This window comes from Lupinus angustifolius, chromosome LG06 (genome assembly GCF_001865875.1).
Source record: "Lupinus angustifolius cultivar Tanjil chromosome LG06, LupAngTanjil_v1.0, whole genome shotgun sequence".
Lineage (NCBI taxonomy): Eukaryota > Viridiplantae > Streptophyta > Magnoliopsida > Fabales > Fabaceae > Lupinus > Lupinus angustifolius.
Window position 1 is genome coordinate 14562293 of NC_032014.1, and position 11201 is coordinate 14573493.

An 11201-nucleotide genomic window follows, 5' to 3' on the forward strand; every position below is an offset into this window, starting at 1 on the left:
ATTTACACTTCTTTCACCTTGCCGCCAAGGGGGCTAAGGTCTCCAGAGAATGGACTTCGGTACCCGCCAGTCAGGAGTGATGGCGCTGTTCCCTTCCACGGTCGGAGGACGTGGTCAGATTGTTTGGGTGCTCCGTCATCTAGTAAGGCCAAGAGGAGCCAGGTTCTTGGAGGAGGTCCCTGCAAGAAGACTCCGGTTTTGAGAATGTCATCCCCTCCGAATTATGCCACTGAGTTATGGCATAATGAAGTGGAGGAAGAGGAGGAGGAGGACGAGGTCGTTGAGCTCGTAAATGTAGAGAGTTCGGTGGAGGTGATCGACCTCGTGTTTGACTCGGAAGAGGAGGAGGACCCGAGTGAGGGGTCCGACATTCCTGGAATCTTTTGAGTTAGCTTGTGGGTCAGTCGATGTCCCATTTTTGCTTTTGATGGGGGCTGTGTTTATCTTGATTTTGTATATGTTAGTGGCGAGGTAGTTTCCGCCTTTGTTGACCTAGTTGGTATGAACTAATTATATGGATAGAAGTGACAATGAACCTACTATAGACAACACATAATTTAGGCAAATGATTGGATGTTTGAGATTCATTTGTCACACCAGACCTGAAATCTCATTCAGTGTTGGCTTGGTGAGCAGATTCATGAGTGATCCAAGGAAATCTCACCTTGTAGCAACCAAAAGAATCCTAAGATATCTCAATGGCACACTCGAATTTGGATTTTTCTTCTCCAAAAACTCAGAGAAATGGAGGCTGCATCTCTCTGCTTATTCTAATTCAGATTGGTGTGGTGATTTGCTTGAGAGAAAGAGTACAATGGACTATGTGTTCATGCTATGTGGCTCACCCGTGTCTTGGTGTTCAAAGAAGCAAGAAATTGTTGCTCTCTCTACTTGTGAAGCTGAAAATGTTGCTACTTGTCATGCTGCTTGTCAAGCTTTGTAGTTAAGTTCCTTACTTGATGAATTGATAATTGGTTTTGAAGGCAGTGTTGAGCATGCTGTTGATAACAAATCAGCCATTAATTTGACCAAGAATCCAGTTGGTCATGGCAGAAGCAAGCATATAAAAAGGAAGTATCATTTTCTTAGAAGTCAAGTAGAGAAAGGCAAGATTTGTTTGAAGTATTGTAAAACTGAACTTCAAATTGCTGATGTAATGACAAAATCTGTCAAGATTGAAAGGTTTAGGATGTTGAGAAGGTTATTGAGTGTGATATGTTTGTAATAAATGGTTTAGAATTAAGGGGGAGTGTTAGAATGGTTAGTTAGTTAGCTTCCATATTTGGTAAGTATTCAAATGACAGTTTAGTTAGTTAAATGCTGAATTACTATAAATAGTTTTGTAATACATTGATTCAATACATTTAGTGAAAGTCATTGAACAACTTTTCTTTTCATCTTCAACTACCATACATTTAATTCTAATTCAAACAAAAATAATCTTCTTCTATTTTCTAATTCTTCTTCTCCTTCATAGTGCAGAGGCACTGATTTACTCCAACAAAAACGTCATTTATGTTATTCAACTTTATCATGAGAAACTATAATCAATACTAGTACTTTCTCAATTTCTTATCTCATAAAAAATATAAAAAAAAGATGAAAGTGTAATTATTTTACAAAAATAAAATCATAAAAAAAATTGACCTTGAAAATATCTAACTACAAATTTTTGAACCAAAATACAAAAATTAAGGAAGGAAGAGAGTGATAATAAATTTGACTAATAACGTGAAAGTTTCTGTTTTGGGCCTATTTGGATATATCGTAATTGAGAAAAGCCCATTTGAATCGTGTTAGTGGGATATCTTTTGCTGATCCTAGAAAGTTCCACGTCCTGAAAGAGCAAATTATAAATTATCGAAAAATCAAAAGAATCTCGAAAAACGCATAACTTTTCTCTCTTTCTGGTCCCAATAATCGACTATTCATTAAGCTTCAGGTACCATCCCTATTTTTCTCAACTCACTTTTCTTCTTTCAGGGTTTTGAATTTTGATCACAATAATTTTGTATTCAACGTAGGTATTGTATGTTTGTTCAATTTCACCGATTTTCATGCTTAACCTAGTTTGTTATGTTGCTATTTAGTAGATTGATTCTATATTTATCGTTTGTGATTCTAATAATCCTTTTGCTTTGTTAATTATGATGATGTTGTTGTTTGAAGCTATGTTTATGCTATTGGAATTTGGAAACGTTTTATTAGAAGTGTTATCAAACACAAAAGCAAAAAAGCAAAAAAATAATATGTTATGGCATTTTTATACTATTGTTTACCATGAAATTCATGACACTTTTACCCTTAAAAGTAAAGGAAAAAACATCAACTCACTTCTCTGGTATTGGAGAGGATCCTTGTTCTTTTTAATACTATAGATTTGGTTTAATTGTACGTTATTTTTGGTAATTGTTATTTATCTTACATTAAATTACTATGATCAGTGAATATCACACTTAAGAATTAGAGACAGAATGCAAAGAGGGAGAGGTGGCAGGGATCCTTTCTCTGATTTTGGTGACCCTTTTGCTGGTTTTGGAGGGTTTGGTTCACTTGGACCTCCTGGGAGTTTAATGTCAAGCTTTTTTGGGGGAAGGGACCCATTTGACGATCCTTTCTTTACCCGTCCGTTCGGAGGGATGCTCGAGTCTAGTCCCTTCGGTGGTCCAGCTGGGTTTCCCAGTCCCTTCGGAGGTCCAGCTGGATTTCCTAGTCCTTTTGGAGGTCCAGCTGGATTTCCTAGTCCTTTTGGTGGGCCAGATGGATTTCCTTTCCCTCCAAATATGCATCATTCTGGGTTTCTCGAGAATCAAGCTCCACAGACTAGTAGACCTAGGGGGCCCATCATTGAGGAATTGAACTCTGACGATGAAAACGAGGATGCAAAGGAAGATAAGAAGGGAAACCCAAGAAAGCATGGTAGGTCAGACAACGAACAAGTTGTTGAACATCCAAATGATGGACTTGAAGGTAATGCATGCTCTGTGTTAAGCAGTAGTTGCTTTAGCTTTGATTCTCTCATTAGTGGTAGTTTGTTTTTTTATTACTGATATTTTTATTGTTGTTGTTGTTGTTGTTCATGTTGCAGGGAAGAAGAGCAGACATTTGCAGTGTATAAATGAGTACAACAGATCTAATGTAGCTCGGCCTCAGCCTCAAGCCCAAAGCTTCTGCTTCCAGAGCTCAACAGTCAGCTATGGTGGCCCAAGTGGGACATATTATACTTCGTCTCAGACAAGGAGGGCTGGTAGTGATGGAGTAAGCATTTATAATGTTGGTTACAAGTTAGATGGAGTCCAGGATCTGTATAGTGATGTTTTACCGATGTCATCTGCGATGTAGGTAACCTTTGAAGAGCGCAAGGAAGCTGATAGTTCTACCAGGCAGGCATCACATTCAATTTCTAGAGGCATTCATGGCAAGGTATTTAATGCGGTATTCCCTTTGGTGATTATATTGCATTAAGTTGCTTTGTGTTTGGATATTTTTTTATGATAAAGAAAATTCACTAAGAAAGAAGACAGATACAAAGAGAGGAGGTTAAGATGTCCACGTCAACAAAACAAAAGAAAGATAAAAAGTTAAATTAATCTTTTGGTCGCTACAGTTTCATTCAATTTTTAACATAACCAAGAAAACATTACAACAAGATTGGATTCTGGATTTCTTTTACCCTACTTCTTAGTGGTCTCAACTGTGTTCTAATGTTATTGTACTTGTACTTGAATCTAATACTTAATAGGGGCATTCCCTTGCAAGAAAACTTAACTCAGATGGTAAGGTGGATACTATGCAGACCTTGCACAATCTAAATGAAGGTATGTTATGGATCTGATGTTCATTTTTTTTGTTATGTGATATGACAACTATAACAGTTCCATACCTTGTATGTCAGCATTGCTGAAGGTTTTGGGTTGTGGTTTTGCAGATGAACTTTCTGGCTTTGAAGAAGAATGGAAAGGAAAGGGCCAAAAGTATTTGACTGGTTGGAGTGGGAATATTGGTGAGTATCAGTTTCCTTTCGGCTGCTGCATGAGGATGCAAATGACTAATAACTAGTATATATCTTTTTCATCTATTAGAGAATAATTATAATTATAATTATATTCCAATGACATGGAATACCATTTTTTTCAGCCAATAAATATGTGTCTATATATATAGTATATCTATATTCCAATGAAAGGGATATCTTAATTGTGAGAGGTGAGAGGAATACATATCTATCATTGGAAAAAATTTAAGGGCTCGGATTGAATCCCGATTAAATACCTTATGCAAGCTTTGTTTCCTTTCGTCCATGCACAACCTCTCTTCACTCACCACGTCTTCTTGATCAATTCTGCAATTTATTCTCTCTCCTCAATTTCTCTCACAGCTCAACATTTCTTGATGTGAAAAGCAAACAACAGATCTCTTGATTACATGGTTCAAGGTGAAATTGCTCAAATCCTTGTTCCTATAATAACTGATACTGGGTATCAAGTTATCAACAACACCGAAATTTCTAAACACATAGAATCTTTAATTTAAAGCTTTTTACTTCACCATTGAATTCCAGCATCATCATCACGGCCCAATCAGTTGTGGCCTTGTGGGTCGAATCCTATATGTTTGAGTCTCAAAATTACTCCATCTGAAGGTAAGGAATATAACAAAAGTCAGAGCAAACAGACTTACTTCGTTGGCTACCAAAAATATAATTTGAAAGGTTTTGTTCAATTCTACCTTTTTTTCTCTTTTTATGATTTTTTTATTTCTTATGCCTATTTTTTGTGTTTAGTAATCTTTGGAGGGTGGATGTCTGACAATTGAAAACATTAGCTCAAAATTGAAAGAGGCTTTCTTCCATTAATAATTACTTGCAATTCATTGTTGTTGATGCAGTATCGTTGCTGTTGTTTTTTGGTTGACTTTTCAATTCAGTTTTTTGAGCAGCGAACATTTTTTTATTTTCATGTTAAAAACCGGAGTTGAGAGAAAACGAGGAAAGATAATATAAGAGAAGAAGACATGATCAGTGACGAGAGTTTGCACATGGATGAGAGAAAACAAAGCTCCTGAGATATTTAACCTAGATTCAATATTAGCCCTAAATTTTATCTAATAATAACACATCCCTCACTTGATATGGCCCCTATATATATGTATTTGCATATATGTATGTTTTTATATATAAGGAACATGTCAAGAGATAACACTCTTGTTATTGAGAGATAACACTCCTGTTATTAAGAGATAACACATCCATTAGATCTTATTCGAACGATCAAGATTAAAAGATAAATGTTCGTGACTTTTTTGAGTGCTCAGATGACCAATAGTTAACTTTTATTCTTGACCATTCATGTAAGGTTGTATGGTCCAGATTTATATTCTCACATTCTAAGGGTGCGTTTGATTTGTTGAGAAACAAGGGACAACACAAGAAAAAAGATCTGCCCCCTGTTTGATTTGTATACTGACTTCAGTACTAGAAAAAACATCCTCCTTAATCCATACAAAAACCCTGTTTTTTGTCCTTCATGAAACCAGGAACAATTTTTTGTCTTGCGCTGCCCTTTAGCACTCAGCAGACCAAACACACCCTTAATATGAGAGCTGTTCTAACTAGATAGTATAATATGTATATGAGAAATGTCAGTCTCACATTTTCCTAGGTGTAAAAGATGTTGGGAAGACTGGAAGGGAGATAGGAAGAAATAAGAGAGAAGTGATTAAGGTGGACGTGGTGATGTGAAAGAAAGATAGAAAAGAATAAAAGGTGTAAAATGTGGTGTTCGATAAAATGGTAGGAATGTAAGAGTTTATATCTATATATGTATACACGTGTGTGTGAATATATACACACAGGATGTGTCACATGAGAGGTCTATTTCATTGTGAGGGATGGTAGGAGTCTCTATCAGCTGTTAGATCAAAATCAAAGGCTAAGAAACCATTGAGCTGTTTTTGTTACCTCACTCTCATGTTTCTCTGCACCTTTTTTTGCCTTTCATCATTGTTTGCTATCTGCCTATAAACTATGATGTTGCGTTTTGGCTGTTGATTATTTCTAAAAGTCACTAGGCAAATCTCAATGTTTTACTTAGATGTGTTATGTGCAAAATTTGCTTAGCGAGTTTCACAACTACTTCAGAATAGCTGATTGTTAGTCAAGATTATTACTCTAAAGGAGTCCCTCCAGTAATTACTGTTTGTGCTGTTCTGAGGCTGAATCTATTTCTTGGAACTTCCACTTTAGGAATCTAAATTATTTGAATAAGATTTCCAGTATCTCCTTATCTTGGTAAATGACATTCTTTATGAACTCTAGAAAGGGGAATTTGGACTTAAGGCTATTTTGATTACTCTTGAAAGTCGTTGTGTCAGTCTTAGCTCTCTCTCCTAGTAGTCAAAAGTTTGCTTGAGTTTAGATAATGTTATTCTGGAAACCTAAGCTCTTAAGTGAAATTTTGGTCTGGACTGCAGTACTGAATAGGATTAATACTAATGATTTATCACAGATTCGGAGCCCAGAAACAGGCATTTCCCCTAACAAATGTGTGATGTGTGTGAACAATTCATAGTCATTTTGGTGTGTGTTGTAAATTAGGTTTGTCCTAATTCCAGAGACCTTCTAGACAATAAGGCTTATAGGTTTTGTGGAAGAGAAATGTTTGATATTCTGTGGTGTGTCTGGTTGTTTGGATTTTTCAAGGTGTATGGATGTCCTTAGAAATGATGTGGGTTTTTTTTGCTTCTCTTTGGGCTTGACTGACATATGGTCTTTTAAAGGGAGTTCCTGTTTCATTTCTGCATAGAAATTAGATTGTCATTAGCATGTTTATCTTGGATTTTATATGCTGGTTTTTTATAATTTAATCTTTTTGTAAGAACATCTTACCTTCCAATTTTGGCAATCCTCTTCTTTCATGATGAATTTCTTTTTTTATTAAAAGAAGTCATGGGTGACACACAAGTCAAATAGTATTATGACATCATAATAAATAATAAGAATCAATCTTGCAGTCTCTATTTTTATGCTGAAACACTCGTATCATAGCTGACGAGTTTTTCTTCAAAGCAGTGATATGTTATTTGTTTGTCATCTTCAATCTTGTGTTTTTTGGTGTTTTAGGAGGTAGCCGTGGTGGACAAATTGAGCAGGCTAGGCCGGGAGTTAGAGCGCTCCCTTCTTTGGAGCATATTTATCATGGTGAAACAATGTCAGATGTTAGAGATAAAGTAGCCTCCTCTGGCACACAGGAGAGGGCAAGGACAAATTCTAGTGATAAGAGAGCATATAAACCAGGAAAGCGGGGCCAAAATTAAGACACCATAGTAGCTACCATGTTGTCAAGTTCCATCTATACTTCAGCATCATGCTCTTCCATATCACTACCCTACAGTTTGTTTCTTTTTCCTTTCTCTACTTTCTGATGCCCAGTAGGATGGATTTGTCCACTAAAATTGATGGTGGTGATGCTAGGGTCTGAAAACCTGCACAAGTTCTATTGTATAACTAAAATCATTTTATATTCAGTTCTTTGCGCTGCTTGAGGTGTTTATTTGTTTTATTGCCTCTATGATTCTTGGGTCATAGGTGGAGATGTTCTGGGCAACTTGCCAACTTCTATGTTATTATCCTGTATTCATGATGAAGGGTTCTCTGATAGCAGAAGATACTAGATCTATTATGCCACCATTTTCTATCTGGAGTTTATAAGTGCCCATCGAGTTTGCAATGGATGCCATGTGCGTTGGTGGAGCACGAAGAAGAGTGCGTTAAGATGAAGGATGATGGGTTTTTTGAGTTTTTACTTGCACCGTGGGCATTGCACTTTCAAAGCAATGTAATGAGTTTTCTAAGTTTAGCAACAGTGATGGTTAGGAGGATGTTTGGTGGAGTAAGAATGATAGAATTTGAAAAGGCAAGAAAAGTGTAAAAGAAAAGTGTAGAAGAAAAGGATGAAGTTGGTGTTAAGATTGCCTTGGTGGGAGTATTTAGCTTGTTTTGAAAGTGCAATGCCCGCATCACTTGTGCATTATTTGGTTAGGGTGATTTTGAGAAGAAACAGGATAATAATTGAAGAGAGAGGGATTTGGACTTTGACATAATTTTGCCTCCACTTACACCACATTATAACAAACGTCAAAAAAATAGGAAGGCATGATATGTGTTATATGTGCATCATGCTTGTACGGTAGCAGCCTCTGTAGCTAAAAAATGGTATTTAATGTTAACTATAATTTTAATTAAATTAAAAAAAATAGTATTTATTAATTTTAATTTTTTTAGAATATAGTTTAGTATTGAAGTTAATGGTATTATTATCAAATAACTTTTGAAATATCAATAAAGCATTGGTTGACTAGGAATGGCAGAAAAAACCTGACCTGCGGGGACCATGAAAATATCTGTAATGAGTTCCTACAATAATAGCTTATGGTGTGAGTGAGTTTTATGATACCCATCCTATGGGTATCCGCAAATGGAATGACTCATCATTTTATTGTACCAATTTAGTTAAATTTTTATATATATTTATCATATATATCATACACTTTATTATTATTTCATAATAAATTAAACTTATTTGACTATGATCATAAATTTATCATATAATTATATATCGTATTATTTATGTAACACTTATTTTTTACATTGATTATTACAAATTATATAAATATATAATTAAAATTAAAAATCGTTGGATACCTACAAATACGAGCTACTTGTAAATACTGCAAGTGTAAGTACGGGAAAAAACTACTTGTGTCTCGCGCTTGTTGCCCTCCCAAAGGTCAACCATGCTAGATCCGAGAAATATAAAAATGTCAGTGATTTGATTTTTTAGAGTGACATTTGTTGGGAGAAATAATTTTATATTCTAAAAGAGACTAATTCTTTATCCACAAAGTGATAAATACTATTTGGTTGTATAAAAAATAACTCTTTAAATTTACCCTCTCTCATCTATTTTATCTGGTTCATAATCTTTCTTCTTATATTTTCCATCTCCTCGAGGAAAGGTAGTCTTAATGATAGGTTGAGAGCCACTAACTAATAAATGAAATTAAAAGATGTGATAAAATATTATAAAATGAAAAATGCATATTTTCTTTAGCATCATATAATTCTTGCCCAAAGGAATAAGTTTTTACTTTCTTTAGCATCATATGAACAAGATAAGCTTGTATGGCCGAAACATGAGTCTGCTAGACAAATGACTTGCTGTAAAAACCACTCCAAATATGTCATAATTCATGAGTTATCTTGACACCACCATTAGGGTTAAGTTCATCGAGCTTCTAATTTACCTGCTCATAATTCATAAAAAAGCCCACACGATTTAGTTAAATAAAATATCTTGGTTTTGGTTTAACTCTAACCTAACCAAATACCTCACAAACAAACAATTAGTCTAATATTGTAAGGTCATATTAGATATCTAGAGTGACTAGAATATCAAAGTTTGGTTCATAAAAATGTGATTACTTCTTTACCAAAAGTGAGAAGATTCCGTAATAATGCAATACCTCCAAATGTTACACCTTTGTAGTGATGAACCGTAACAACTAACAAGTTCACATCCTAGAAAATTTGAAGTAACTTAACACTATTAAACTTTACCATCAACTTATTCGAAAAACAAAACATAAAATAAATAAAAAAAATCCAAAACAAAGTTCTGGACTTTTGACAAACACAAGGCAAGCTTGTGGTTCATACTTCACACTTCATCATCCATGGCTACCACTAGAACCCTTTTGAAAGAAATGCTGCACCTTTCTTACACCCTTCCCTTTTCATCACTTCATCTTCGTCCCCTTTCTCTTCCTTTCCTCGCATCTCAATTTCCTCTCTCACGCTCTTCTCCTTCAATTCGATGCGCTTCCTCAGATTCTGGCGCTAACAAAGTATCTTCTCGTCTCTCTCAGGTTCAGCACCTTCTTCATCAAGCCGAAGAACGTGCTCTCTCCGCTGATACTGGACCCACTCCCAAAATCACATTGGGTAAGTTAATTCTCATCAATTATCACCAATTTCGTATTCTATAGAAATAGAGAAACCCTAATGTTATTTTTTTTTTACTTTTTGTGTTTCAGATCATGTTACAGTTAGTTTTGCAAGAAGTGGTGGCCCTGGGGGGCAGAATGTAAATAAAGGTTCGTTTTTTTATTAACAGTACTATTTCGATGGAATTGGATATTCTTGTTTTTCTGCTTGTGAATTGTGATTTTTTTTAGGTTTTCTGAGATGTAATTATGGCTTATTGGACAGTGAATACGAAGGTGGACATGCGCTTCAATGTTCAAAATGCATATTGGCTCAGTGACAGAATCAGGGACAAAATTGTTCAAATGGTTTGTAATAACAACTAATCTTTTGTCATATGCAAAATCAGTGATTAACTGTTTACATATGAGCCTTAAACTAGGATGCTTGGTAATTGTTCAAATTGTTCTTTGTGGAGTACACAAATATTGTTGGTGTGTGTAAAAATTTATACACAGTTACTGCATCATCTACCATTCTGTATTAATTTTACTTAAGCGTCAATGATGATTAAATATGAATGGTGGATGATGCAGTGACAGTGTAAAAAACTCTTACAATGCCATTGCATGTATATTTTTCTCATATTGTTATGTTGTATCTTGTATGTAAACATGTGTATTAAATTATTAATATATGTGTATCAATCTACTTGTGGATAGATTGTGTGTTGCATATCTTAACTTGTCATTCTTTTACCTCGCCAATTATGATTCTACTCTTAACTTTGATTATTTGTGTTGTTTGTTTTCAATCTTCAATTTTGTTTGTCCTGAGTAGGAGAAGAATCGCATTAACAAGGATGGGGAGCTTGTGATTTCTTCAACCAAAACTAGAACACAGAAGTTTGCTTCTTCCCTTTCATTCTATTTGTTGTTTGTTTTCTTACCATGCTGCAAGATTAGTTGGCTTAACTCTACCCTTTTCCCCCCAGGGGTAACATTGACGATGCTTTGGCAAAACTTCAGGTAATATAGGAAAAAATTTAGTACATAAAATTATTAATCTTTAGCATCGGATGTAATAGTCAAAGATCAACAACTGCAGAAGCTTAAATTTTTAGTGGCACTCAAGATTTATATTTTGCCTTTCCCCTCCTATCAGAAACTTAGTTGAGAAAATTATTGGCACCGTAAAATGGAAGGCTTCTCTTGGGGGG

The 11201-nt window shown here is 35.2% G+C and overlaps 2 protein-coding genes across 7 annotated transcripts in view; both read left to right on the plus strand.

Moving 5' to 3' along the window:
• Positions 1826-7537, plus strand: LOC109350017 (myeloid leukemia factor 1). 4 transcript variants are annotated; one of them, XM_019591116.1, is made up of 7 exons: positions 1826-1942; positions 2445-2970; positions 3089-3258; positions 3343-3423; positions 3743-3818; positions 3929-4003; positions 7121-7537. In XM_019591116.1, the coding sequence occupies exons 2-7, from the start codon at positions 2475-2477 to the stop codon at positions 7312-7314; spliced, it is 1092 nt and encodes a 363-aa protein (XP_019446661.1). In that variant the 5' UTR covers positions 1826-1942; positions 2445-2474; the 3' UTR covers positions 7315-7537. The 4 variants fall into 4 exon arrangements, with proteins under 4 accessions (XP_019446661.1, XP_019446665.1, XP_019446663.1 ...); XM_019591120.1 differs by having other exon boundaries at positions 1845-1942; positions 2474-2970; XM_019591118.1 differs by having other exon boundaries at positions 1904-2020.
• Positions 9663-11201, plus strand: part of LOC109350018 (peptidyl-tRNA hydrolase ICT1, mitochondrial) — a 3349-nt gene continuing 1810 nt past the window's right edge. For 2 of the 3 annotated variants that reach the window (XM_019591121.1, XM_019591122.1), the window contains exons 1-5: positions 9664-10000; positions 10093-10152; positions 10268-10350; positions 10823-10887; positions 10977-11010. In XM_019591121.1, the coding sequence (XP_019446666.1) occupies positions 9733-10000; positions 10093-10152; positions 10268-10350; positions 10823-10887; positions 10977-11010 (510 nt within the window). In that variant the 5' untranslated portion in view covers positions 9664-9732. Of the gene's footprint in view, positions 10001-10092; positions 10153-10267; positions 10351-10822; positions 10888-10976; positions 11011-11201 lie in introns of all 3 variants that reach the window. The other variant, XM_019591123.1, reaches the window with a different exon arrangement.

Excerpts from the sequence above, each read along its gene's own strand:
- LOC109350017 (XM_019591116.1), top strand. The coding sequence starts at position 2,475 with ATGCAAAGAGGGAGAGGTGGCAGGGATCCTTTCTCTGATTTTGGTGAC. Across the intron at positions 3,259-3,342 it reads GGAGGGCTGGTAGTGATGGA|GTAACCTTTGAAGAGCGCAA; the intron begins GTAAGCATTTAT and ends TCTGCGATGTAG. Across the intron at positions 4,004-7,120 it reads TGGTTGGAGTGGGAATATTG|GAGGTAGCCGTGGTGGACAA; the intron begins GTGAGTATCAGT and ends TTGGTGTTTTAG.